General features: G+C 48.3%; 1 protein-coding gene across 1 annotated transcript; it reads right to left on the reverse strand.

Annotated features, from left to right (window-relative positions):
* Spocd1 (SPOC domain containing 1) lies at positions 1-26,861 on the reverse strand. The gene is made up of 13 exons (XM_076933510.1): positions 25,883-26,861; positions 9,784-9,924; positions 9,278-9,335; positions 8,994-9,072; positions 8,148-8,304; positions 7,900-8,016; positions 5,362-5,487; positions 3,491-3,674; positions 3,205-3,355; positions 2,883-3,018; positions 2,394-2,483; positions 1,599-1,785; positions 1-793 (listed from the first exon to the last, which is right to left on the reverse strand). Exons 1-13 carry the CDS (start codon positions 26,705-26,707, stop codon positions 162-164), a joined length of 2,883 nt encoding a protein of 960 aa, XP_076789625.1. The 5' UTR covers positions 26,708-26,861; the 3' UTR covers positions 1-161.

Raw genomic sequence — 26,861 nt, forward strand, 5'->3', positions numbered from 1 at the left:
TGGGACTAGAGACTCCTTCTCAGCCATCAGATGCAATTCTTACTTTGCCAAGTTTTTATTGAACCAAAAATCAACATCAAACAGACTGCAGAACAGATACAAACTGGACAGGTGTGGGAGAGCTCACTTGCCGTTCCTTGGGTTCAGCATTGGTAAAGGAATCAACATTCCTGTTCTGGTGGCTCTAAAGGGTCAGGCCCCTCTGGCACAGAACATTCAGAGCCACCTCCATCCATGGGGCCCAAAGAAGGCCCCGGGGGATCTAGACCTGCAGATACTACAGTGGATGGTGGGAGGGAATCCTGGCTTTGGGGCCATAGTGAGGCCTGAAACTGGTGACTCATGGTCACTAAGACCTTGAGGTTCTGGAGTAGGTCATGGTGGAAACAGGAGGCCCTATGGAGGTGCTGTCCTTGGCCAATGCCAGGGAACATTAGACCTTCTGAATTGGGATGCCAGGAGTAGTGCCAGCCTGCTTCTGGGGACCACTGTCCCCATCCAGGTTCCTGCCTCCCCCTGCCTCTGGGGAGGCTCTGTGGAGCACAAACACCCCTTAGAGCCAGGCTGCCCGTGGCCAAGCTCTGCTTTGGGACTTCCTCATGAGGAAATGATCCTCTCGGGATGGCTTCTGACCTCCTGTCCTCTGGTGAGTAGCAAATCCTTTCCACTTTTTTGCTGAAGGACACGGTCTTTGGGGCCTTGTTTGACCCAGGGCTGGACAAAGCTGTGTCTGGAAGCTCATCCTTAGGAAACAGCACAGCTAGTAACAGGCTCGAGTGAGTTGTTTCAAGACCTGAAAAGAGGAGGAAGAGGGTCCCAAGACCTGGAGGAAGTCAACGTAGACCACACACACACACATACACACACACACACACACACACACACAGGCAAAAGCTGCAGTGATCTGGAGGTTTGGTCATGAGAACTTCCTGACACTGAGGTGGAAGAAAGCAAGCAGGCAAGTGAGCCTATCTCAGAGTGCTCTGTCTAGGTGATCAATGGTCATTTGGCAGAGGCAAGGCCATGGCTGGTTTGACCTCAAGACTTAAAGAAGACAGTCAACATCATCTCTGGAGTTGGTGTATCATCTGTCTTTGAGCTTACCACAAATTGAGGCAATGGCTTATTGTAGAATCAATGAGTGAATGAATGAATGAACGAACGAATGAATGAGAGATGAATGTATCATTGAGAGAGACCTTGTGAACAAAGGTGTGCCCGAACAAGCTGATAGCTATGTCCCAACACAAGCTGGGCTTTTGTCCAGATCCGCCCAATGGAGAACATGCCAACCTGCGTCCTGTATTGGGAACTGCATCCCAGCAAGGTCTTAAGGCTTTTTGCTTCAGAGAAGGCTGGCACATGCTGCTTATGAGTCCCTAAAGTCCTTTTCCACAGGTAATTTCCTGGGGCCATGCCCAGGCAGATCCCTGCCCTGAGGCCAGGCCTATCTGGTCCAGGGGCAGACACACGTCTATTTCTCTTGGCTGCTACGACTTTTGCTGCAAGTTATCTGAATCTTTCTCGGCCCTGCTACACTTCCTTGGATCAAACGTGGCTGCTTTGTAGTTCTATTTGGGCATGTAACTGGTCCTCACCTGGGCCCCCCAGAGGGCGCAGCCTGGCTGGCAGAGGCTCAAAGGCAGGGAGGGGCAGCAGGACCATTTTCACAAGCTGCACGGTCGCCAGGCAGTGGCACTGCTTGCTGTTGAGGTAGGAGTAAAGCAGACGGTAGTTCTGGATGTCCCGAGACCCGTGGGGACACAGTCTGATCACACAGATGTCCTGGAGGACACAGAGGAAGTGACAAAGGAGCAGGTCATCCTCTGGGCCTGCGGGCACACTCAGACCAGCAGACCTATGAGAGCTGGTGACCCCAACCAAAACATTATTTCCGTTGCTACTTGATAACTTTAATTTTGCTGCTGTTATGAATCATAGTGTAAATATCTGATATTTCTGCAGGATAGCTCATGTGTGTGACCCTGTGAAAGAGTCATTCAACCCGAAAAGCCGTGGTGATCCACAGGTTAAGAACTGCCATCTAGGGCTGGAGAGATGGCTCAGTGGTTAAGAGCAGTAGCTGCTCTTCCAGAGGTCCTGAGTTCAATTCCCAGCAACCACATGGTGGCTCACAACCATCTGTAGTGGGATCTGATACCCTCTTCTGATGTGCCTGAAGATAGCTATAGTGTACTCAAATAAATAAATAAATAAATAAATAAATAAATAAATAAATCTTAAAAAAAAAAAAAAAAAGAACTGCCATTTAGGAAGAAGCAGGGAAGGGGACGTCTTGCCCAGGGTCACTGGTGAGCAAGATGGGAGGGAAGGAGCTGAGGGGGAGGGGCGCGGGGGCAGAGGAGAAGGTGCCCCAAGAGCAGGCAGCTTACCTTTGCCCTGGATGGGCCCATACTATCTAGATGATCCCAGACGTGGTTTGGAGGGAGGCGGCCTGCTGAGCGAATGACCTCTGGCAGAGCCTGGGGGCAGGTGGTTGGTCAATATCCAGTTTCCCACCCTCTTAGGCAGATTCATTTCCCATTACCTCAGGCCAAAGTCAGAGAAGGAGAAGGACTGGCAGTGTATCTGAACCCTCAAAGACTCCCCAGAGAACTCTAACTACCCCCTGGAGGCCTACGGCCTGTCCTGGACAAAGTCCCATGGGTCCTCACTTACTCCTTAGCTCACTAACAGTTACTCAACAGTCACTCCTAAAACCTTCCTGTGAACTGGGGGGCCCCAGGATGCTCCCCCTGAGACGCTCTTTCCTTATATCTTGGGGTAGAGTTATTAGCCTGAGTGTGTGTCAGAATCAGGCTAGGGTATCTCATCTGCACGTGCTGAGCACAGCCAACTGGGCTGAGGAGGGTGTTAGGTACCTGGACAAGCTGACAGCTGTGTCCCTTGATCAGCTGTGCCTTGGCCCGGAAGTGCTTAATGGAGAACATGTCCAGTGAGCCCTCCCAGGGTGGAGGGCTGGGCAGGGCATTTTTGGACTCAGCAGGCATCTGGAGCCTAGAAGGAACAGGGCAGAACCAAACAGAGACATTCATTGGGCTCACCCTTTCATTGGGTGAGTTCCATTTCAGATAGAAAGGCAGAGGCTCACAGACAATGGAAACAAGTTCCTGTGGACTCCAGCTAGTGGCCTCTCCCACCCAGGCTGCTAGGATGCTCACCTATTGGCTACCAGTTCATTACCTGTCCTGTGGTTCCTTGGCAACTGTCTCCCCAACTTTGAGCATCTCTGAAGAGGACACAGGAGCTGGACCTGGGGCTCTCTGGATGGCACTTTCCTCCATGTTCATGATGGCCCCGGAGAAGGCTGGCAGTTTAGTCGAGGATTTCGGATCTGCAAAGAGCAGAGGCAAGAACTGAAATGTGTACTCGAAGGGAGAAGCCAGCCCACAGCCTGACTTGAGCCAAGCCTTGAGCAGCTTCATTCCAAGGTGACCTGTGGCACAGGTGCTCCCACTGGGCTACCCACCCATGTCTTGGCTGATGCCCACTTGTCGCTCTGTCTGGTTACAGCCGTCAGCCTTCCTGCCTTCCTCCCTACCCATGCAGACTTGGCAGTTAGAGTCACAGAGGTGGTGCTGGTGCCAATCGGTGGTGTCCTCCAGGGGGGTTGTCAGGGCCTGTAGGCTGTACTCTCTGGGTACCATGGGTTCCTGGGAAGGAGATAGAAGGCAAGGTGGCCAGGAAAGTCAGGGGCCCTCTATACGTAGAAGGCCTCAAGAACATGGCTTATTTGTCTAAATATGTTTTTATATTCCAAAAGAACTAAACATTTGTAAAGAAATTTGGGAAATAAATTATTGTCAATTTAAAAAGAAAAAAACCCACCATTTGTTCAGACAACTGTTGGTACACTGGGTATTCTTTCATAGTTTTCTATGCAGAGGGTCTGAGGCGCATCCTATAATAGCTGGGGTCAAATGCTCTTTGCATCCTCATTTTGTACCCCATTCACTGCAGTAGACACATTTGCCCCTTTCTCTAGACCCCCGTGGGCCGACTGTGTGGCAGTTACTAGACAACAGTAGACTGTTGCTAGACATTCAGGGCACCTCCAGTTGTCACCAGCAAGAAGCCCCGAAGGCATCTTTGTGCACAAAGTGTTTTTCTAACTTTTGCATCTTTTCCTTGGGTCAAGTCAGAAGCAGAGGACAGATCCCAGGAGATTAAATATTCTAACCACCTTCACTCTCACAACAGAAACCCCTTTTTCATCTGAAAGGTTTGAAAAGATCTCAAAACTGCCAGGAGCACGTCCCCGCTCCACTCCAGCCGCTCCGCTGAGCTGCAACAATGGTTTGGATCCTAGCCGTAGCATGAACTGTATCAGTATCGCCATGTTCAAATGAGGTGCTGTTTGTGAACGGGCCACGAGACAGGTACTCAGTAAGAGCGAAGACTGCTCTTCTCTGTCACCTTCCCCTTCTCCTCTGCCATCTCCTCTCTTCCTTTCTCCTGACACCTCTCCAATGCTGACATTCAGCCTCTTGAAGGAATGTGCCTGGCTTGGACTGGGGAGCAGCTGCACCCCCTGAGGGCTCCTCTCCACACAGACAGTGATTCTTCTTGGCTTGAATCCTTGGGTTGGGAGGTGGCAAACCCCCAAGTATTATCTTGTCAAACCCTTGTCATTTCCCCCAGGGCCTGGTACCCAGGAAAGGCTCAAAAAATCTGTACTGAGCGAATGAACACGAGCTAAGAGACTTGGCAGCCCTCCACCCATCTCCTAATCAGAACCAGGTGACAGCTGACCCACAGAGACACCAACCAAGCCAGAGTGGCCTCCTGAGAGTGATGGATGTGGGGACAAGGGGAAGGTCCTGCTGACCACAGGACACTGAGGTGCTGGTTAACTAAGTTGGGACAGATGAGCCACCGTACTAAGCAGGCTCTGGGCAAGATGGAGGCGCTCCACTAGAAGGTGGTGCTCCATCAGGGGATACAGCTGTCCCATCAGTTAGAGACCTAAATCCTGGGCCTCCTCCAATGCAAGGTCAGGAGGGCCTCCGGCTTTACTGCCCAAGACGGTGGGTGGTTTCCTGCCTGTGGCAACTGCAAGGAAATAAACCCTCTGATAAAACAGGTCTCTGTCTCTCACATCTAGAAAAACCTTTTGCCTGAAGCCAGAGTGGCTGGGCCTGGGGTGACTGCAATGACAAGCCTTTAGTGCCACTGGTGTAAGTGTTCTGGAGTCTGGGTAAAAGAAGGGAGACCAGTGCCAGACCTAATGCCTTGAACACGAGTCTCATAGAGTAGGCAATGGCCTTGCTCAGGGCCTTGCTTGGGACCCCATAGTTGGCAGGGTGAGGAGCACCTGTGTCTAACTCAGGTCCCCCTTACCATCAGGTCTTCCAAGGTCAGCATCTGGTCCGAGTCCCGAGAGATCTCCACCTCGCCCTTGTGAGTCAGTTTGGAGGTGGGAAGTCTGTACAGTTCCTTCTGTTGTTGCTCAATGATATCCAGGCCCTGCAGCAGCCAAGTCAAACTCAGCCAGGGGCCTCTGACCACTGAGCCCTTCCCTCCCTAGGGGGCTCCCCTCATTTTTGAGCCTCTCTCTGTTCACTTAGGAAACCAGCCCCCTTCACTTACCCTTCCAGGTTCCACTGAAGTCCTGCCTCCTCCAAGAAATGTCACTGCACTTGGCCTTCACCCAAGTCAACTCTGCTTCTGGCTGCCCCACCCACCCGTCCCCAGGGAGGCTGTGGTGTTGGAACACGTGTGCAAGCTGAGTCCCAGATGGGCCATTAATAAATATTTAAGGATTAGATGACTTTGGGCCACCACTCAGTTGCCCTAAACCTCAGTTTATCTATTCTCTGGGGACCAAGAGCTACGTATTAAGCAGCACATGAGGAGGGTTCAGCCTAGCTCGAGGTCCACAGGAGTGGCTAGCTAGCTGTCATTCTCCTTGTCAAGCAAAGTCGCCTGACTTGGAAGCCTGTCTCTCTGTTTCTTTTCTGTTTTGTTTTTTAAAGCAAATTCTTTTTTTTTTTTTAAAGTTTTATTTAGATGGGTATTCTGCCTCCATGTATGTCTGTATGAGGGTGCCATATCTCTTGGAACTGGAATTAGCGACAGCTGTGAGCCACCGTGTGAGTTGGCACTTGAACCTGGGTCCTTTGGAAGAGCAGCCAGCACTCTTACTTTGCTGATGGTGCAGGCAGACAGTGGTCCTGCACCCCCCCAGACCCAGGCAGATGGACTCCATGATGATGACACACTGGGCTCTGTACTCAGAAAGGCTCACACTTGGTCAGGCTGTGTGCACACGCACACATGTGGGTATGCACATTAATGGATGGCTAGATGCATGTACTTGTGTGTACAGATGCATGTGGGAGCCAGAGATCGATCTTTGATGGCCAGGAGTCACTACCTTACTTTCTGAGGCAAGGGCTTTCATTGGGCTAGGCTTGCCTGTCTCCACCTCCCCAGCCAACACTGGGATGGCAAACCCATGCCACCACGCTGACTTTTTACATCAATTTGGGAGCTCAGACTCACGCTGGTGTGGCGAGCTCTCTGCCTGATGAGCTTCCGTCCCAACTCCCACTCTGAAATTCCTTGTTTTCCCATTTGTTTGTTCATTCATTCATTCATTCATTCACTTTACATCCTGATCACTGCCCCCCTTTCTTCAAGTGGCCCCTCACACAGTCCCTACCTCCATCCTCCCCTTCTCATCTCTTCTGAGAGGGTGAGCCCCCCTCCCCGCCACCCCAGTATCATCCAACCCTGACACATCAAGTCCCTGCAGGGCTAACTTTATCCTCTCCCACTGAAGCCAGACAAGGTAGCCAGCTAGGGGAACAGGATCCACAGACAGCCCCTGCTCCAGTTGTTGGGGGGACCCACATGAAGACCAAGCTGCACATCTGCTACATATGTTGAGGGGACACCCTGGAATTATTTTTTTTTTAAGATTTATTTATATTATATATGAGTGCTCTGTCTGCATATACTCCTATGTGCCAGAAGAAGGCATCAGACTCCATTACAGATGGTGTGAACCACCATGGGGTTGCTGGGAATTGAACTCAGGACCTCTGGAAGAGCAGCCAATGCTTTTTTTTTTTTTTTTTTTTTTGGTTTTTCAAGACAGGGTTTCTCTGTGTAGCTCTGGCTGTCCTGGAACTCACTCTGTAGACCAGGCTGGCCTCGAACTCAGAAATACGCCTGCCTCTGCCTCCCAAATGCTGGGATTAAAGGCATGTGCCACCACTGCCTGACCAACCAATGCTCTTAACCACTGAGCCATCTCTCCACCACCTCACCCCCACCCTGGAATTCTTAATGGCTGTTGCACAGAGGCTTCAGTGACCCCTAAACTACACAGCTGTTCCCATCTTATGACACCTGCAGTGCCTGGACAGAAACTTAGCTGAATGGATGCATACACTGGCTGGACTTGGGTTATTAGCTCTCCCAGAACAGCACCTTAGCACCTTCTACACCTCAGCGCCTCAGCACTAGACCACTCACTGCCTCTGGCCACCAAGCACTGGGCCAGCGTTCCCAACAGCCAGCTCAATGCTATGCCTTCCCTACTCTCAGGAGTTCCATGCACAGGCCCACAGGCAGGGCACAGGAGGACCTGACTGAGGAGGGTGGAGTTGTGGGGCCCCTTTTCCAAACCTGAGGTTGGGATGGAGGGAAGAGCACTGGGGACTTCCTCACAGAAGGCCTCCTACCCCCACACAGCCCAGCTCCACAGAGAAACACGAGTGGGCTCTCTTCCTACCTTTGTCCTGAAAGACTCCCTAGCTTGAGTTCTGTTTTCCAGCTCCTTTGCAGTCCTGATTGTCCTTCTGTCCTTCTTCCTCCGTTCCATCTTCCCCTGCCCTTCCCCTTCCTGTGATTTGTCTACAAAGTTCTCACCCTTCTCTCTTCCTGGTCCCGCCAGCGGGATAGCTCCTTGGGGGCCAGCTGGATTGAACTCATCTGCACCAGGTCCTTAGGGGTGACATCACAGTGAGCCACTTTGAGAAACAGGTCCTGTGGGGGAAGAGAATGCACCATTCGACCCTGAGAATGCCCACTCCAACCTTCTGTCTGCTCATGGTGTCCCCAGGGGAGGGCTGGGTGGGCTGAACCTCCTCTTCCTCCCCACACCCCCAGCTCACAACATTTCGGGGATCTCGCAGGTTGAAGAGCAGGCTGCGGTACTTGTTCTTGTAGCGGAGATTGGTGTCTTGGGTCAGGTGGAAGAGGGCCTCCTCAATGCCCTCTGCAATACCCTCTACCTCTTCCTCCCTCAACGCCAGGTTGGGAAGCTCCTGGGCACTGTGGGGATAAGCAAGCCCTGAGCAGAAAAGCTCTCCATTCACTTTGTCTGAGAAGGAGATGCAGGGGCGGAAGACAGGGGCTGGGCCATCTCCTTTCTTTTATGGGTGTTCCCCCCACAGACCTGTTGCCTCCCACCCCTGCTTTGGAAGGAAGATAAGGTATATCTTCCATTTACCTAGGGAGAGCTCAGAGTTCAGGACTCACCCTAAGGTTACCCAATGGACCTGTGGCAAAGCAAGTGTCAAAATCAGACAGCTGGCTCTGTGTGGAGAGGATCAAGCCTGGGGTTGGGGGTTAAGGAATCAACCAGACAAGCTGAGGTGGGTACAGTAAAAGATCAACCAAGGGAAAGGCAGACATGAGCCTGATCTACTGCTGACTCTGCCTTCTCTGAGCTTGGTCTCACCATCTTTTAGTGAGAACCCTCAGATCTCTGAGACCCTGCCAGCCTAGACTCTCGCTGTAACTGAAGCCATGTATTACAGACACCCAGGTTCACATTTTAGCTCACCACTGGCTGTGGGTGTCAGTAACCACCCCAATATCAAATAGGTTTAGACACACACATTCTCAGTCATATTCTCTCTCTCTCTCTCTCTCTCTCTCTCTCTCTCTCTCTCTCTCTCTCTCTTTCTCTCTCTCTCTCTCTCAGCTACACAGCCAGGAGGTAGGACGCAAAGCCTTACCGAGTCCATAGTACCTCCTGCATTGCACGGACCACGGTGGATCGCACTCCAACATCCAGAGGCACAATCTCCTGTTCACCTAGGGTAGAGAGAATGTATCATGCAATCCCAGGGGACACCAAGGAACATGAGGAGAGGCAAATTGGTGGGGGCGGGGGATCCCCCTTCATGGCCCTAGGACCCTCGTTCCTTTGGAGAAGAACTTTGGGCTGATAGAGTAAAGAAGAAGATCCCAGAAGTGAGGGGCAGGGTGAGACTCCTCCCCCTGCTCTGTGGCTCATCACCTGGGTCCTCTGCCCTCTGCTGAAGAGGCTCCACATTCTCCGTTTCTGAAGGGTCAGTCTGCAGAGAGAGATGAGCTTGGTAGGGAAGCCCACTCCAGCCAAAGCTGCCTTGTGTGTGCATGGGGGTGGGGCACTCCATCTATGGCCACTCAGCCCCTATGGAGAGACCCCTAAGGAGCTTTGGAGCAAAGGAAGCATGTAAGGGCACCCTATGGTCCCATTCCAGTGGATGGTTGGAAACCCTGATGTGGCAGGGTCAGCTGGGGTCACCGTAGATAGAGCCTTTCTATACATAATGGAGGAGACCACTCCCCTACTTCCCTAAGCTCCGGAACCTAGTAGAAAGAGCATCCACAGAACCCAGGCCAGCATCCAAATGGGGAGAACCTACCTCTTCGTGACCCTGGCCAAGTCATCCCATCCTGGGCCTCAGTGACATCAGACAGAAGGTACCCATGGAGGCACGGTTAATCACTAGCCCCTAGGCAAGGAAGCCAGCTTTGTACCTGACAAGGGGCAGGGTGAGCAGTCATGGGCCTTCTCTTCTTCCTGGCTGAGTTGGCCTCCAACTCGTCCAGAGGTTCAATTTGTCCTGGATGCCTCCTGCTGACGGCTCCCAGAAACTTGATTCCTGGCCCAGAGCAGACCTGCTAGGAGAGGGCAGGTCAAGGCTCTGTCCGAAATCCTTCCTGCCTTGGCTTCAGTTGTTTACTGTCTCTGACTCCCACCAGTCAGTGGCCTTAATAAACACAGGGCCGGGACTATACCCCCTAGTATCCACAAAGGCCTGGCACAGAGTAGGACTCACTAAGTGTCTGCTGCCTGGCCAGTGTCTGTCCCAGGAATGAAGCCACCTGTCTTTGTGCTGGCCCTCTAACTTCCAGCCCCGTTTGCTATCAAAAGGCTCTACACAAGGACCCTGCACTGTCATCAGGAAGAACACCTGTCTGTCCTCACTCCACCCCCTCCTGCTCAAACATCTCTCTTCCGGGGACTCTCTGTGAAGCTAAAGCTCCTATCACCCAGGTATTGTCCCTGAGAGAAAGTTCTTTATGGCTATTTAAAGATGACAAGTAGTTTGAGGGCTGCTAACACGGTGTTCCCTTTCACCGCTACTGCCTGGAACCTCTGTTCCTCTGGAGCCCGGAAGCTGTGACGTTTCACGATTGGTAGATAGAGGGTGAAGGGTTGTCATATAAGATTTTCAATTCCTTCCTCTCCTTGCTTCCTTTAGACTCTTCTCTCTTTTTCAAAGGTGCATTCTAATTCTTTTTAAATATGTAGCAAATCACAGGAATTACGTTGGAAGTGAGTTGGGGGGTGGGGGGTGGGCTGCAAGGTCTGAGAGAAACGGGAAGTCTAAGGTAAGGGGAGAGGGCAGGAGAGAGGGCTCAGAGAGACTTTGCTGAGGGGGGACTGGCCCACCCACAGCCCAGAGCAAAGCAAGGTGAAGGATGACAATGAAGAAGAAGCACCTACGTAGTACACACGCTTCACCCCGCAGGACACTCGAACCTCCTCCTTGGAGAAAAAATAGAGGGTCCAGAGATTAGAATCCAGAGGACCCAGTAACCCAGCCCTGCCCAGAGAACTCACAGGAACAGTGTGCTTACAGGGCTAACATTTGGAAATAGACACCAGCATCTACTAACAGGGCATTGTTAATGCATTCTAACACATCCAGACTATAAATTCTAGGTAAGCAGTAATCGGGGGAGGGAGTCATTAAAAGATGACCTTTTCCTGGGACCTGGAGGGTGGGCACACAGTCTGCATGACCTCACTGCCATCCCAGACCACGAGGAAGTCGACACTTCACAGATGAGGAACCTGAGGCTGCAGTCGGCTGTAACGAGTCCTAAGCTACTGAGCTGTGCAGTTAATGTTGGAACTTAATTCTCCCTGATTCCACAGCCCCAGCCCTACGTGGAGCTATGGAAAGATTCATGGAATGATGTCGTGATGTGTTATTGGGAGGAAAGGGGGAAAATAGGTTAGAAAACATTGTCTGTTGCATAAGCCCATTTATGTAAATATATATTTATAGATGCAAAATAGATGTTATCTCTAGGGAATGAATTCCGGGGAGACTTTCATTTTCTACATGTGTACACTTGGGAATTGATGTTATTCAAAATGAGCACGTATTTCTTTCATAACCAGAAACATATTTTTTATTAAAAAGCGAGTGCAGAACAATATATGTAGCATGCTACCGTTTGTGTTACAGGGAGAATAAATTTTTAAATGTGTATTTGCTTGGCTACACATAAAATATATCTGGAAGTCTCTACAGATCCTAATAGTCCTGGCTGCCGGAGGGGAAGGCCCTGGGTGCTGGGAGAGAGACGATGCATTTGGTTTCTTTTTCAATCCATGAGATGAATCATCCTTTCAAAAAAAAAGTGACAAGGGAGAAAGAAGGAAAACAGGACGCAGGACAGGGAAGTGGGAGAGGTATTAAGACCAGCCTGTCCTTCGCAGTAGGCCAGCTCTGGATTCAGGGTCCTTCTATCAGTCACACAAGGCCCAGTCTTTCGATGTACAAGACAACGCAGAACAGGATGAACATATGATATAGTTAAAGGGAGACAGGGGTAGAAAGGAAAACACAAAAACAATCATATTCATTTGGGAACCAAACACAACTTCTGGAAATAAAAACATAATTAAAATAAAATAAAATAAAACCTCGGTGTATAAGTTTAATAGCATATTAGACACAGCTGAAGCCAATTAATGAGCTGGGAGATGGATCTCAAGAAATTATCCAGAATAGTCGAAGCACAGAGACTGTGGAGCAAAGTCAAGAAGATGCAAATGATGGGAGTGAGCAAGACTAATTAATCTAACTAATTAGGAGAGAGAGGAGAGCTCGGTAGAAGCTGCTCTTGAAGGCACACCGCGAAGGATTTCTCCCCGACTGATAAAGGAGGGCAATTCACAGTTTTAAAAAGTTCTGTGGAGTCCAGCCGGGGAAATTAAAGGAACCTCACACCTACAGACATCAATCCTCAGGAAGAAGAAAACACACACACACACACACAAAAACATTAAGAAAGGGCTGGAGAGGTGGCTCAGCTGCCCTTTCAGAGGCCCTGAGTTCTGGTCCCAGCACCCACGTGTAATGATTCACAATGACTGTCGCTAACTCCAGCTCCAGGCAGAGCGGGTGTCCTCTTCTGACCTCTAAATGCACACGCATGGGTGCACTGTATGCACACACACACACACATAAACATACACAAACACACACATAAACATACACACATACTTACACACATATATACATAAATATTCACAAACACACACACACTCACACACATATACACACACTCATACCCACATACATACACACACATACTCACACACATATCCATGTATACACATACACACACACTCACGTGCACACACACAGACTCATAATTTAAAGAGGAGGAGAGTCCGGTGAGATGGCTCAGGGGTTAGAAGTATTGGTGCTCTTGCTGAGGACTGGGGTTCAGTTCCCAGTACCTATATTAAGCAACTCACCAAACCACCTGTAACTGAGATTCCAGGGGATCTGACACCCTTTCTCAGCTCTACAGACACCTGCACGCATGGGATGCATTCAGGTGCACATATAGACAAATATATCTTTAAAAAATAAAAATATAATTTTAAAAATCAAAGAGAAAAAATAATGGCCTGCAAGAACATTAAAATGGTCTGCTACTGTTCTCTGAATGCCCTCCACCATGCCCAGGTGGGCAACCAATCTTGTCTTTAACACATCTTACACAACAGGAGACTAAGGCGTGGAGATTGGCTAATTAGTTCACAAACCAAAGAGCTGACATTTAATCCCAGCCAGCCTGATTCTAGAAGGTGCTACCATCAGCCATCATGACACAGCATTCACTAAATGACACCGTGCCTGTGAAGGGGACAGGCACTTAGACAAACAGCTGGCTCCCCGGTGTCTATAAGGAAAAGCAGAAGACAGTGGGATATTATTTTCAAGGTGCTCAGATAAAGCAATCATACCCAGCCACTGTAGATCAGGGCAAAATCTTTTTTGAGAATGCAATGAAAAAAGACACGGCAGAGAAAAACAGAAGTTACCTTTCTTGATAACTGCATGTTACTCAGTAAACAAAATGTACTTAAGGCAAAATGAACCAAAAAGACCAAAAAAAAATATATATATATATAAAAATGCTAAAGGATGAACCTGAGTTGGAAGGAAAAACAAATTATCCCACACAGGAAAGATGAGTTGTGATGAGAAACTTTGAGCCAGGAAAAAGAAAACTACCCTGTTAAAACTAAATATTGTCTAGAATTACGACAGTGTGTAATTTGGGGGATTAGAAACATAAGAAAGGACCAATTTACTGGATAACAATGGTACACAAATTGGGAAGGAGCGTGCTAGGAATTAAAACATCCCAAGACCCTTGTTCCATTCAGGGGAAGACATGTCCTTGGGTAAGTGAATTATTCGTGTTAAAACTCCCAGGAGAGCCAGCGAACGGGTCCAAGCAAGACACAGCAAGATAGAACAGATGCAGATAAACCAGCAGTTACAATAATGCACTCGGTTCTGCATGCAGTCTCAGAAGCTGAGGCAGGAGGATCATGAGTTAGAGGCCTGCTTGGGCTATATACCAAAGTCATGTCTCAAATAAAAAGAACTAATATATAAATGAATTAGTATTCCAGACAATTACACAAATGATCTGGTTTTTAGTTATTCACTGATTAGGGGGAAAAAAATGTTTATTTGCTCCACTTCAAGGCGTTGCAGGGGGCAGAAAAAAAGAAAATCCTGTTATGAACAAATAAAAGCTATTTCTAAGATATAATGAGATGAAGAGACAACAAAAGTGGGGTGACATGAGACTGGTTGTGTGCCAAGAGCAATGCAGGACTGGAGCGAAGAATAAGAGGCTTCAGAGCCAGAAAAAACATCATCCTAAAGACCTCACAACTCAGCGAGACTCGGGTCTACCACAGAGCTACAGCTCGGAACTTAGAAGCATCCAATAACACAATCTCAAAAGCTAGGAAGCAAAAGTTGACAGAGCTACAAGAAAAAGACAAATTCACTATCACAACAGGCCCGTGTCTCTGAGTCAAGCTGACAAGACAATCAGCGGGGGGGGGGGGGGGAGATTTGGCAAAACAAATAACCAGCCCCTTTACCCTACATAGATAGATAACACTGCCCCAACAACCTCCAAACACACATTCTTTTCAAGTATACATGTAACATACATGAATATACCGCACAACCTGAGCCATAAACCAAAGGTCAGCAAATTTCAAAAGGTTAGTAGTCTTTACTTCATGAGTGTTTGCCGGCTGGTAAGGGAAATGTGTGTACCTGGTGTTTAAGGTGGGCAGAGAGGGTGCAGGATCCCTGGAACTAGAGTTAAGAGGTAGCTGTGAACCCTCCCTCATGTGGGTGTTGAGAACTGAACTTGGAGCCTCTGCAAAAGCAGCAACTACTCTTAATATGAGAAACCCCCCACACCCAAGGGTCATATGTTTGACATGTTTGGAAGGATTAGAAGGCATGGTCTTGTTGGAGGAGGTTTGTCAGTGTCAAGAAGCCATTGTGAAATGTTCACGACAATGAGTCAATGAATCTCTAAATGCAGATAACATGGAAACATATCTAGAAAAATACAACTCAACAAAACTGGCTCAAGATGGGCAGTGGTGGCACTTGGGAGGCAGAGGCAGGTGGATTTTTGAGTTCGAGGCCAGCCTGATCTACAGAGTGAGTTCCAGGACAGCCAGGGCAACACAGAGAAACCCTGTCTCAAAAAAACCAAAACCAAACAAAAACAAAACAAAACAAAAAACTGGCTCAAAACACTATAAACTGCTGGGCGGTGGTGGCACACGCCTTTAATCCCAGCACTTGGGAGGCAGAGGCAGGCAGATTTCTGAGTTCGAGGCCAGCCTGGTCTACAAAGTGAGTTCCAGGACAGCCAGGACTACACAGAGAAACCCTGTCTCGAAAAACAAAAAACAAACAAACAAACAAAAAACAAAAAACAAAAAACAAAAAACAAAAAAAAAACAACGCAATAAACTGAGATGGATATGAGAAGTGGGCTCCCCGCTTCCTGAAGCACAGGGCAAAGCACTGGTAAGGAGTTATTAAAATCTGTCCAAGTCAGCCAGGCATGGTGGTACACACCTTTGATCCCAGCACTCAGGCAGAGGCAGATGGATCTTGTGAGTTCGAAACCAGCCTGGTCTACAGAGTGAGTTCCAGGTCAACCAGGGCTACACAGAGAAACCCTGCCTCGAAAAACAAACAAATAAATCTGTCCAAGTCACTGTTGGTGTTAGTGATATGCTAAAGGGGGTTGTTTTAATTTTATTACATCTGTTTATTTAGTGAGGAGGGCAAGCTGTGGATGTGGTGGACCTGTGTGTGCTCTTGCCTTCTGCCATTTGGATGTCAGAAATCAAATTCAGGTCCCTCAGGTTTGGTAGCAGGCACCTTGACTTACAAAGCCTCCTCACTGGCCCCATAGCCTAAAAGTCCGTACTGTAACAACAGTACACAAATTCAGAAGTTCATTGTCTAGTTGACAAGATACCTGTGACAAGCTGACTCTCTAGTTAACAACTACTGGGACTCTGGCTCGCTGCCTTGAGCAAAAAAAAACCAGTCAAACAAGCAGCCTTACATCAGGACCAGAATACCCTATAAGTGTCTTTAAAAAAAAAAAAAAAAAAAACAAACCGCAGGATGGTCTGCAGAAAGCTCAGCAGAAAAGAGCACTGAGGGCTGGAGAGATGGCTCAGTGGTTAACAGCACCAACTGCTCTTCCAGAGGTCCTGAGTTCAATTCCCAGCAACCACGTGGTGGCTCACAACCATCTGTAATGGGCAGAAGAGGGATCTAATACCCTCTTCTGGTGTGTCTGAAGAGAGCAGTGGTGTACTCATTACATAAAATAAATAAATAAACCTAAAAGAAAGAAAGAAAGAAAGAAAGAAAGAAAGAAAGAAAGAAAGAAAGAAAGAAAGAAAGCAAGCAAGCAAGCACTGAATGCTCTTCCAGAGGACCACACAGAGGCTCACAACCTGCAACTTCAGTTCCGGGGAATCTGATGGTCTCTTCCAGACTCTGTGGACACCATGCATGGCCATGGTGCACAGATACATATGCAAGCAAAACACCATGCACTTAAGAAATGAAAATGAATAAATCTTTAAAACAAACTACAGGCTGTACCAGCTCCCTGCCTAGGCCCTGAAGGCACAACCTCTATCCGATGCTACCACCAGAATCCCAGTGAACTTAGCCTTTGACAGCAGCCAGGGTTATAGCCTGCAACTAGGCTTGTCTGGAAGTTGCAAAGCCATTTGCAAGCAAGGGCTGAGGAATCCCAGGTTTTTAGGCCCATCCACAAATTATCACCTTAAGGACAAAGGGTTTCAATACCTGAGGCCTGCAGGAGAACCCAAGACAAAAGGTGGCTCCCGCCTGCCTACTGACTCCTTCAGTGTGGACCAGCACTTGGCCCACCATTTCTATCTGTGTAGAAGGAAAGAACAGCCAGCTAGCTGACTTATAACACACCTACAACCATAAGATACACCCAATCCACAGGGAGGAAACAGCTACCTCTCCTGAAGAAATATCATTCCAAGGGGTGTGGGTTTTTTCCCTTAAACCAATACTCTATTCCCGCAATGTTCAAAAATCAAATAATTCCGACCTCATAGAAATTACTCCAGAAGACAGTACAACCCACAGATCAGTCATTTCGGGACAGTTAACTCATCAACCGAAATGCAAAAAAAAAAAAAAAAAAAAAAAAAAAATTACGAGCACATTATTAATAAGAACTTAGCAAACAGGAAGAATACACAGAAAAAAAAAAAAAAACAACCCACCAGGACATTATCAAGTCGGGTTTGTTTCACCAAGGCGAGATTGGCTTAATATTTAAAAACTCATTAACTCTACTACATTAATAAATTAGGGGGTGAAAATCATATGATTATCTCCCCAAATGCACTGTGCGTTCAGAATACTTAGCAATCTGGGGACAGAAGAATGCTTCCCCAGCATGCTAAAGAACATCAATCGGAAAACACACCGGGACGTGAAACCCTCAACAATGTCAGTTAACACTTGCAAGTCAGAGCTTCCCACAACCAACTTTAACCAGGGTTATATTAATGTAGCAGGTAAGGACTGTGTGTGTGTGTGTGTGTGTGTGTGTGTGTGTGTGTGTGTGTGTGTGTGGTGTGGTGTGTCTGTGTATGTGTATGTGTGTCTGTCTGTGTGTGTGTGTGTGTGTGTTACAAAGGACTGTAAGGAAATAACACAACTGCCATTTGTCCACATGGAACTGTGTCTATAGAACTCAGCAACTGCCTACCAGATAAATTATACGAATTAGTAAGAGTTCAGCAAGATTCCTACATACAAATCAATAAGCAAAAATCAATCTTTTTTTTTTTTTTTAATATGCCAGCAACAGACAGACACTGCGGTTTTTAAAGTTACCACATTAGAAAGGCACAGAAAATATCAAGTAGTATGAGTGGTTGGATGGGAAGACCACCCCATCCCCTCGGAAGTGACATGAGTCCCAGAACCTCTGACCCAGACACCATCTTGGAGGTTCTACAGGGAACAGAAAGAGAGGGAGTTAGCCCACCTGCAGCCCAACTGTACTGAGGAACACTGGGAGTGTATTCTGAGCAGTTCTTGGAGGCCCATGCTGAGGTCTCCCAAGTTACAGGAAGAACTGCTCTAAATGTGAGCAGAACCATGCCACTGGCTGGGAGCCTTGACGTACCAAATGAGTAAGGTCTGTAGCAAGGGAGACCACTCAGCTTCTTGGTCACTGACGCCACCCCACCCTGTCCTCCCTGTGGTGATGGACTCGAACCTCTGAAAGCACTTGCCAGAATAAATCCTCCGTGGGGTGGTTCTTCCCCAGGATTTTCACAACTGTAGAAAAACACACACAGGACTGGGGACTGGGTGGTGGTGGTATGGGCCTTTAATCTCAGCACTCAGGAGGCAGAGGCAGCCTGAGTTCGAGGCCATCCTGGTCTAAGGAGCAAGTTGTAGGACAGCCAGGGGTATACAGAGGAACCCTGTCTCAAAAAGGAAACAAACACCACACAGAAGGACTATGTTTAACTATGGACCAGGAATGCAATAAATTATAGAATAAACAACTTCTTTTCTTCAGCTTCTGGGAAAAGAAACAAAACTCCACAAGAGATACGGGGAGCCTGTGGTTTAAGAGAAACATGAAAGACTTGTCAACCACTTAAAATGGGCAGACTTCATTTGGATCCAACATTAAAAGGCAAGCTATAAAAATAAATCAAGAGTTGGGCATGGAGGCACATACCTTTATCCCAGCACTCGGGAGGCAGAGGCAAGTGGAGAATGAGTTTGAGGCCAGCCTGGTCTATACAGGGAGACCCTGTCTCAAAAAAAAAAAAAAAAAAAAGTTACACACACACACACACACACACACACACACACACACTCTTCAAAGAGATTCGCTTGCCTCTGCCTCCTGAGTGCTGGGATTAAAGGCACACATCACCATCATCTGGATTGAATAAGTATTTAATTGTCAAACTATCAAGGAATTGCTGCCATCTTGAAAGGAAGGTGACACTTGGTGGTTAAAGTGGGGTGGGAGAACAGAGACTTCATCCCAGGAATCAGAAATTACTTTCTGTAAGGAGCTGCACGGAGAACACATCCAGGGACAAAGACTGTGTCCCCTGACCAAACTCTATCCAGGTTCCTGCAAGGGCACCCTCCTCAGAGTGTTGATTTGAGGACCATGGCATCAAGAGTGAGCATCACCACCTCAGACATTGCTGGCTCCTGCCTCAGAAGATCTCCCTCATGTCAAGCTCTCTCTACCAATGCTCATGGGTGCCTGCCTCAGGTCTCCCTCCTGACACACACCTCCACACTTCCTCCAACCAATGCTGTCTCTGTTGATCTTCCCTGATCCCACTCTAACCCTGTAACACGCCCAGCCTCCCCAGCCTCCCCCATTCCCGGCATATTCCTCCTCTGTTTGCTGAGCATCTGTTTCTCTTGTCCAGATCCACCCAGCTCAGACAACCAGGCTCTCTGCCCTACTCCACCGTCTGGGCATCCACGGTCTTCTGAACTTCAGTTTTCTGATTACCCTGTTTGTGCCCCTTCCAGACTGGGAGATCCAGGTAGGAACCCTCCCCGGCCCCTGCTCTGCTCCAACCATCCCACAAATTACAACAAAGTCCCATAGACATCTGACCCTCTTACCCAGGCCTTTGGCAGCCTCTGGACTTGCACAGCTCCCCCCACCCCAACCCCCCCAGCCGAGTGAAACTGACTGAGTCAATGACTTCTGAAAGCCAATTTTCTTATATCGGCTGGACAGAGATATTAACGTTGACTTTCATGCTCTTATGGGGATTAAATGAGATGATGTGTGTGAAATTCCTGCTGGAGCAAATAAATTCTCTAGTCAAAAAAAAAAAAAAAAAAAAAAAGAAAGAAAGAAAGAAAGAAAGAAAGAAAGAAAGAAAGAAAGAAAAAAGCTATGGACGGAGGTGTGGCTTCACCAATGGAGTGTTTGCCTTCCTTCTGTGAAGCCTTGGGCTCAGTCACCAGCACCTCATGGGACAGACTTGGTAGCACAAGTCAGCAAGCTTGGCACATGGGAAGTTGGAACAGGAGGTTCAGAAGTGCATAGTCATCCTTAGTCATCCTTAGCTCCACAGTGAGGTCGGCCAGCCTAGAATACAGGACACACACACACACACACACACACACACACACACACACACGCAGCTGAATTGAGGAGAGGAGAAAGAAATCGGTTGTTTGGTTCTTTTCAGCACAGGGAATTGAACCCAGGGCCTTGTGCATGCTAGTCAAGTACTCTACCCCTGAGCTACACTCCCAGACAAAATGCTATTCTTAGGTCACCCACTGGGAACATTCTCTCCTCCCTCCCTGCCTCCTGACACTTGGCAGCTGTAGGCTGCACCTTGTGCCTGGGTGTCTGGGTCAGGCTAGAGGAGCTATGAAGGCATCCCCAGGGAAGAAGGCAAACTGGCAGAGCCACTCTCCCCATCCCTCCTTCCACTCCATCCCCAGAGCAGCTCCTGACCTCTCTGGATACTGCAGAACTCAAGATGGAAGGAAGGATGGCATCTTCACCCTTCCCCCTCCAAGACTCCCAGTTTTAAGGCAGAATACAACATGGCTAAGCTCTCCTGTTAGAGCTGGGTGGTCCTCGGGCTGAGTGGATGCTCTCTATTTCAGAGGAGGCAATTACGACTCAGAGAGGAAAAGCTCTGCCTGAAGTCTCTGTGTACCTAGAGCCTGACCTTGAACTCTTCAGTCTGGCTCTCCAGCAAAAAGTTGTGGGGTCCCCCAAGGGCTCTGGCAGATGACTAGCCAGGTTCTGTGCCCATGCTTGCCTACACCCCACTCAGCTTGTCCTCAACCACCCACTGCCCGTCCCTGTCACAACCCAGCCCCAATTCTTTTCCTGCAGCTGGCACCGGTTTCCATGGAAACGGGTTGTTTGGGCAGCTGTGGGATGGTAGGCTGAGCTGCAGTATCCAGAACGATGCTCAGAGCGACATGCAGTCGTGGGCTGCATCCAGCCAAGCCAGGCAGGAAACCTGGTTATGACACAGCACTCCAACAAGCCTCCCACCCCCCGAAAACGTTGTGACCCTAGGAACCCCAACCCTAGCGTTCAATCCAAGTAAGTTGTCTGAAGTGGGGAGAAGCTAGATGTACCAGAAACCTCTCCCCAGCCTGCACAACAAAACTGCGTAGTTCTTGTCACAAGCATTGAGTTAAATGGCAAATGTGTCAGCACTGTGACTCCTCACCACCACCCCACGAGGTAAGCATTATTAACACCCGCGTGACATCCCGGAAGGTGAAGGCACTTGCTTGGGTCATCAGGCAAAGCGAGGCTGAGTGACAGCTCTCAGAATCCTCCAGTGGCTAAAAAATGAGGAAAGGAAGCCCCTGCTCATCCTCTCATCAACATGCCCACGGCTGTGACAGATACAGCTAGACGCAGCTCTGACGCAGTGTCAGGAGAGTCACAACTTCTGCAGAGCCATGTGCACCAACCTGGAAAGACCTTCAAATGGTACAGAGCCTGAGAGGCAGAGCAGCCCGGCACCACGCCGTGCAGTCTGACAGCCTATTCACACACATGAAGGCCAGGAGCAGAGACACTCACATTTATACAGACACTCATGAAGGGAGCCTGAAGGCCACAGGCCTCAAACAGTTGTTACTTCCCAACGAACAGTAGTCTCAAAGGCATTCAAAGAAGCTTCTTGCTTTACTAAAAAATTATGATTTTTTTTTGTGTGGTGTGTGTGTGTGGGGGGTGCGCACTTGTGCAGGGGTGAGCATCTCCATGCAGCTGCAAAGGCCAGAGGAAGGAGCAAAATGTCTCCCTCTAACACCTCCACCTTATTTTCTGAGACAACGTATCTCACTGAACTTGGAGGTAGGTTGACAGGCTGCTCCAAGCAAGCCCCAGTGAGCCTCCTGTCTCCATCCCCCACAGCGGTTGGGAGATACATGCATACTGGTCCATGCTCAGCTGCTGCCGCTAATGCTGCTGCTGCTGCTTCCTCCTCCTCCTCTTCCTCCTCCTCTCCTCTTCCTCCTCCTCTCCTCTTCCTCCTCCTCCTTCTCCTCCTCCTCTCCTCCTTCTCCTCCTCTCCTCCTCCTTCTCCTCTTCCTCTCCTCCTCATTCTCTTCCTCCTCCTCTTCCTCCTTCTCCTCTCCTTCTCCTTCTCCTCTTCTTCTTCCTCCTCCTCCTTCTCCTCTTCCTTTTCCTCTTCTTCCTCCTCCTCCTCCTCTTCCTCCTTCTTCTTCTTCTAAAGATTTATTTTCATTTATATGAACACACTGTACTTGTCTTCAGACACACCAGAAGAGGGCATCAGATCCCATTACAGATGGTTGTGAGCCACCATGTGGTTGCTGGGAATTGAACTCAGGACCTCAGTGCTCTTAACTGCTGAGCCATCTCTCCAGCCCCCATGCTCAGCTTCTTACTCAGGACTCATGCTTTTGCAGGACCTCTCTCACCTGCTGAGCCATTTCTCCAGCTCTGGGTTCTGAAGTAGAAACTTCTAGTTTCTTTGGAAAGTTAGTTACGTCAAATGATGTTTTGCTGGGCACACAGATGAAAGGATGTCTTGCTAAAGCAGACAGGTGAACGACTGTTTTCCTGAAGCAGACACTTGATGAAGGAGTGTAAGTATGACTCCACAGATAGTGGGGGACAAGCACTGAGCATTGGTTTGGTTGGCTCTGCCTTGCTATGCGGCCATCGAGAGAAGCTCACAAAAGAACTGCTCCTGAGGTTCATGCAACCGTTTGCTGCTTCAACAGCCTCACCTCAGGCCGATTGGCGAGCCTATCCTTAACGGTTCCTTCAGAATTGAACGACAGCTGCTGGTTCATGCCTGGTGTCAGCCTGCCGAGAAGACTGGTCTGCAGCTGCTGAATGGTATTTGCTGTTTGCTACAGGACTGAACTGCTGCCCAAGATGGAGCTCACCTCCATCTATTGCTGAACAGGTCCACTTCCCCCAGAGCCTAATAACTTTTCTTTTCCACTACCTCTGCTGGGTAGTGGGCTAGAGGAGAGGTTAAACCCCTATTAAAAGTAGGTTGTGGACTGGAGAGATGGCTCAGTGGTTAAGAGCACTGACTGTTTTCCCAGAGGTTCTGAGTTCAATTCCCAGCAACCACATGGTGGCTCACCATCTGTAATAGGATCCAATGCCCTCTTCCTCTTCCGGCGTGTCTAAGAGAGCAACATGTACGCATATACATAAAGTAAATAAATAAATCTTTTTAAAAAAATATTCAAAGGAAAAAAAGTAGTAGGTTGCAAAAAGCTTTATGCCTTTTTCTGTTTTTGTTTTGTTTTGTTCTGTTTTGTTTCTCTTTAGTTGAGACAAGCTTTCTCTCATTTCCCAGACTGGCTTCCAACTCGCCCTGTAGCCAAGGGTGACTTTAAACTCCTGATCTTCTTCCTTCTACCTCCTGAGCACTGGAATCAGAGATGTACCCCACTGCATCCCACGTATGCAGTGCTCCCAGTGGCGAGCCTAGAGCCCTGTGCATGGTGTATCCTGCCAATGGAGCTAACTGGGAAATATTTTAAATATCAAAAGGAAAAATAAAATATGATACAATGATGTCAGTTTTGGGTAAGACAAGACAGGTGTAGGAAAAAGATTCCTGAAAAACCTGTTCTGAACACAGACAGAGATTGCCCTGGATGCTGCTGCAGCGTGAAGATTGCATCTCCTTCTTATCTTCGTTTTTGTTGTGGTTGTTGTTTTGTTTTTTGCTGTTGGTTTTTTGTTTGTTTGTTTGTTTGTTTCTTTATTGAGACAGGGTTTCTCTGTGTAGCCCTGACTGTCCTGGAACTCATTCTGTAGACCAGGCTGGCCTCAAACTCACCAGAGATCTGCCTGCCTCTGCCTCCATAGTGCTGGGATTAAAGGCAGGCACAACCACCCCTGGCTCCTCTTTAGTTTCTAAGACAAATTAAAATTATTTTGAAATTAAAGATGACTAGTTGGGGGCCTGGAGAGATGGCTCAGAGATTAAGCATGCTTTTTACTCTTCCAGAGAACCAAAGTTCGGTTCCCAGCACCCACTTCAAAGTTCACAACCACCTGTGATTCCAGCTTCAGAATTCAATGCCCTCTTCTGGCTTACTCTGACTACTGCACTCACAAACACACACTCCTACACACAAACACATATGCAAAGTAAATAACAGAACAAGTCTAAACAACAACCAAGCAGAGCAATGGTTTTGAGCCAGGTGTAGTGACACATTCCTGCAATCCCACCATCCAAAGATGAAGGTTAGAGGGTCAGGAATTCAGGCCAGACTTGGCTACATAGGAAGTTTGAGACTATCTGGGCTACCTAAGACCTTGACTCACCATCTCGACAAAAGCCAAATATAGATGCTTGCAAGAATAATACCATACGCCGGGCGGTGGTGGCGCACGCCTTTAATCCCAGCACTTGGGAGGCAGAGGCAGGCGGATTTCTGAGTTCGAGGCCAGCCTGGTCTACAGAGTGAGTTCCAGGACAGCCAGGGCTACACAGAGAAACCCTATCTCGAAAAACCAAAAAAAAAAAAAAGAATAATACCATACAGTTGGGATGGAATTATCCCACAAATAAGGATAAATGCACAGGCAACTAATTGTCTCTTGTCTCAATGTTACTAATGAGCTCTTTGACCCTGACTGGTCATTTTACCTCTTAGAGCCTCTGTGACCAAATCAGTGCAATGGGTATACCATCAGTGTCTACCTCAGAGATTGTTACAAAGATCTCAGATAACACACTCAGCACCCAGCATATTGAACAAGCTAGCCGGTGACATCAAACGCACAAGTACACAAGACAAACTACCTGGGTTTGGGACCTGGCTGTCATTTCCTTTTTTATGCTTCAGATAACTATATCAAAAGCACCTATCACATAATACATGTTCAATAAATATAAAAACAATTGAGTATGTGGGAAATAATATCATCTTCCAACCCTGCTTGTAGACATTAGATATGATTATTAACAAAATTAGTATCATAATTAAACTACAATGAATGCAAGGAGAAACAGTGACTAGAGAGAACATGGCTAAGCCCTGACTCTATCCCCGTGTGAACCTGGAGATGAGCCTCAGTTTCCCTATCTGGTAAAGTGGGCTAATTCCTGTCTTGCAGGACTATTACTATGAAAAAAACAAACATACGAGAAATGGAGTGATTTCCTTCCCTTCTTATGCTGGACACATTATTTCATGTCCTGTCTCATTATCCCATTAAAGAAGGATGTGTGTGTCCTTTTTTTTTCAGACAGGATCTCACTAGGAAGTCCTGGCTGGCCTGGAACTCACTCTGTAGTCCAGACTGATCTCAAATTCCACAGATATACCTTTGGCCTGCCTCTACCTCAGACTGCTGGAATCAAAGGCATTCACAGCCTCGCCCAGCTTATTGTATATATTATTAATATCTAATTAAGAGAAAAGTTAGTAGAGAATAGTGGGAGGCGATTCCTCTAGGAAGTACGCTGTAGCAAGATTTGAACCCAGGACTTGCTGCCTCTAACAGTTGATGGGCCTTCACAGAAACTCAGTAATGTAGTTTATTTTTCCTTTTCTGACTCCAGAATTTCAATTTACAGAATCTGGGAAGCTGGGCTTAGTAAGCACACGTCTGTAGTCCCAGAGACTAAGAACCTGAAGCATTAGAATCCAAAGGTCAAAGCTACTGTAGGCTACTGCGAGTTCAAAACCAGCCTAGGCAACTTAGTGAGACCCCCTATATCAAAATAAAAGGGCTTTGGGGACTATAGTTTACTCAGTGTCTGCTTAGTGAGCATGAGGCCTTGGGTTCAGTTCCAAGCAGAACAAGTACAAGAGAAGATGCTTACTAAGAGACACTGATGGTTACCTCTGTTAAGTTCCATGACCTAGAGGAGAGACGTGGGACCCATTCTATCCTAAACTCGGCTTCAACTTACCAGTCTGGGGTAATCATTTTTACTGGGTTCCTCTGGGTGATTCTGGCTAGAGTCGTCTAGACTTGGCCAAGGCTGCTCCTTCACCTGTGTAGGTCTTCTCTGCTCCAGGGGTGCATCACCATCGAGCCCGCCCAAAGGTTCTGGGGAGCTGGCACAGGAGTCAGCTGGAGCAGTAAGTTCTTGCCCCAGCTCCATCCTGGACCCTGGCTGGGCCTTGTCGTCCGGCCCCTCCATTTCAGGTGGAGTGCCAAGGCTGCCAACCACAAATGCGGGCTGCACTTCCTGCTGCTCTGTAGAATTCCCAGTCAGCAACTCTGGGTACAGTGCTGGGCTCTGGGGAGGATCCTGGGTGACCAGACTAAGGGGGTCACCTCCAAAGAGCCCTGGGAATTCAAAAAGGTGATCGAGGCTGTCTGGTGGAACCACATCCTTAGAAAAGAACATGTTTTCAACCTCAGTTTCTGGAGCGTATTGCACCCAACTGCTGCCTGGCTCTCCAGGCTCAAGGTCCTTAGAATGAAGAAGCCTTTGGGGACCTGCCAAGGCCTCTGGAGAAGCACTCTCCAGAGGGTCCTGTGTTTGCTTGCAGTCCCCATCAGGTGTCTGACCAAGCCTCAGGGGAAAGCCTGACTCCTCTTCCTCCTCCTGGGGACAGATGCCACACTTCCTGCATTTCCTTCGGCTCCTCCGAGGGGTCAGGACTGGAGAGGGGGGCAGGCCCTTCTCACTGAGCCCCTCTTTGGTGAGGCTTCCATCACCCTTTGGGGAAACTATTCCTTCGGCAGTGGTGGCTTGTCTAAGACTAGGGCTGCTGGCCCCTTCCATCCCCGCTGGCCCCTCTGTACAGACCAGGGCTGTATTTGGGAAGTCCAGTGATGTATCTATCACAAAGACTTCTGGAGCTTCTGGTAGCCAAGAAGTCACAGAGAGTCCTGGAACCTAGAAAAGGTCCTTATGTCCACCAGCCCTGGCCAAAAGC

This window comes from Arvicanthis niloticus, chromosome 5, assembly GCF_011762505.2.
Source record: "Arvicanthis niloticus isolate mArvNil1 chromosome 5, mArvNil1.pat.X, whole genome shotgun sequence".
NCBI classification, from domain to species: domain Eukaryota; kingdom Metazoa; phylum Chordata; class Mammalia; order Rodentia; family Muridae; genus Arvicanthis; species Arvicanthis niloticus.

What these genes read in the sequence shown, in the direction of transcription:
- Spocd1 (XM_076933510.1), bottom strand. Translation starts at nt 26,707, where the DNA reads ATGGAAGGGGCCAGCAGCCCTAGTCTTAGACAAGCCACCACTGCCGAA. An exon ending in TGGGCCCATCCAGGGCAAAG is followed by an intron (nt 1,786 to 2,393) that starts GTAAGCTGCCTG and finishes TGTGTCCTCCAG; the next exon opens with GACATCTGTGTGATCAGACT. An exon ending in GCGCCCTCTGGGGGGCCCAG is followed by an intron (nt 794 to 1,598) that starts GTGAGGACCAGT and finishes TCCTCTTTTCAG; the next exon opens with GTCTTGAAACAACTCACTCG.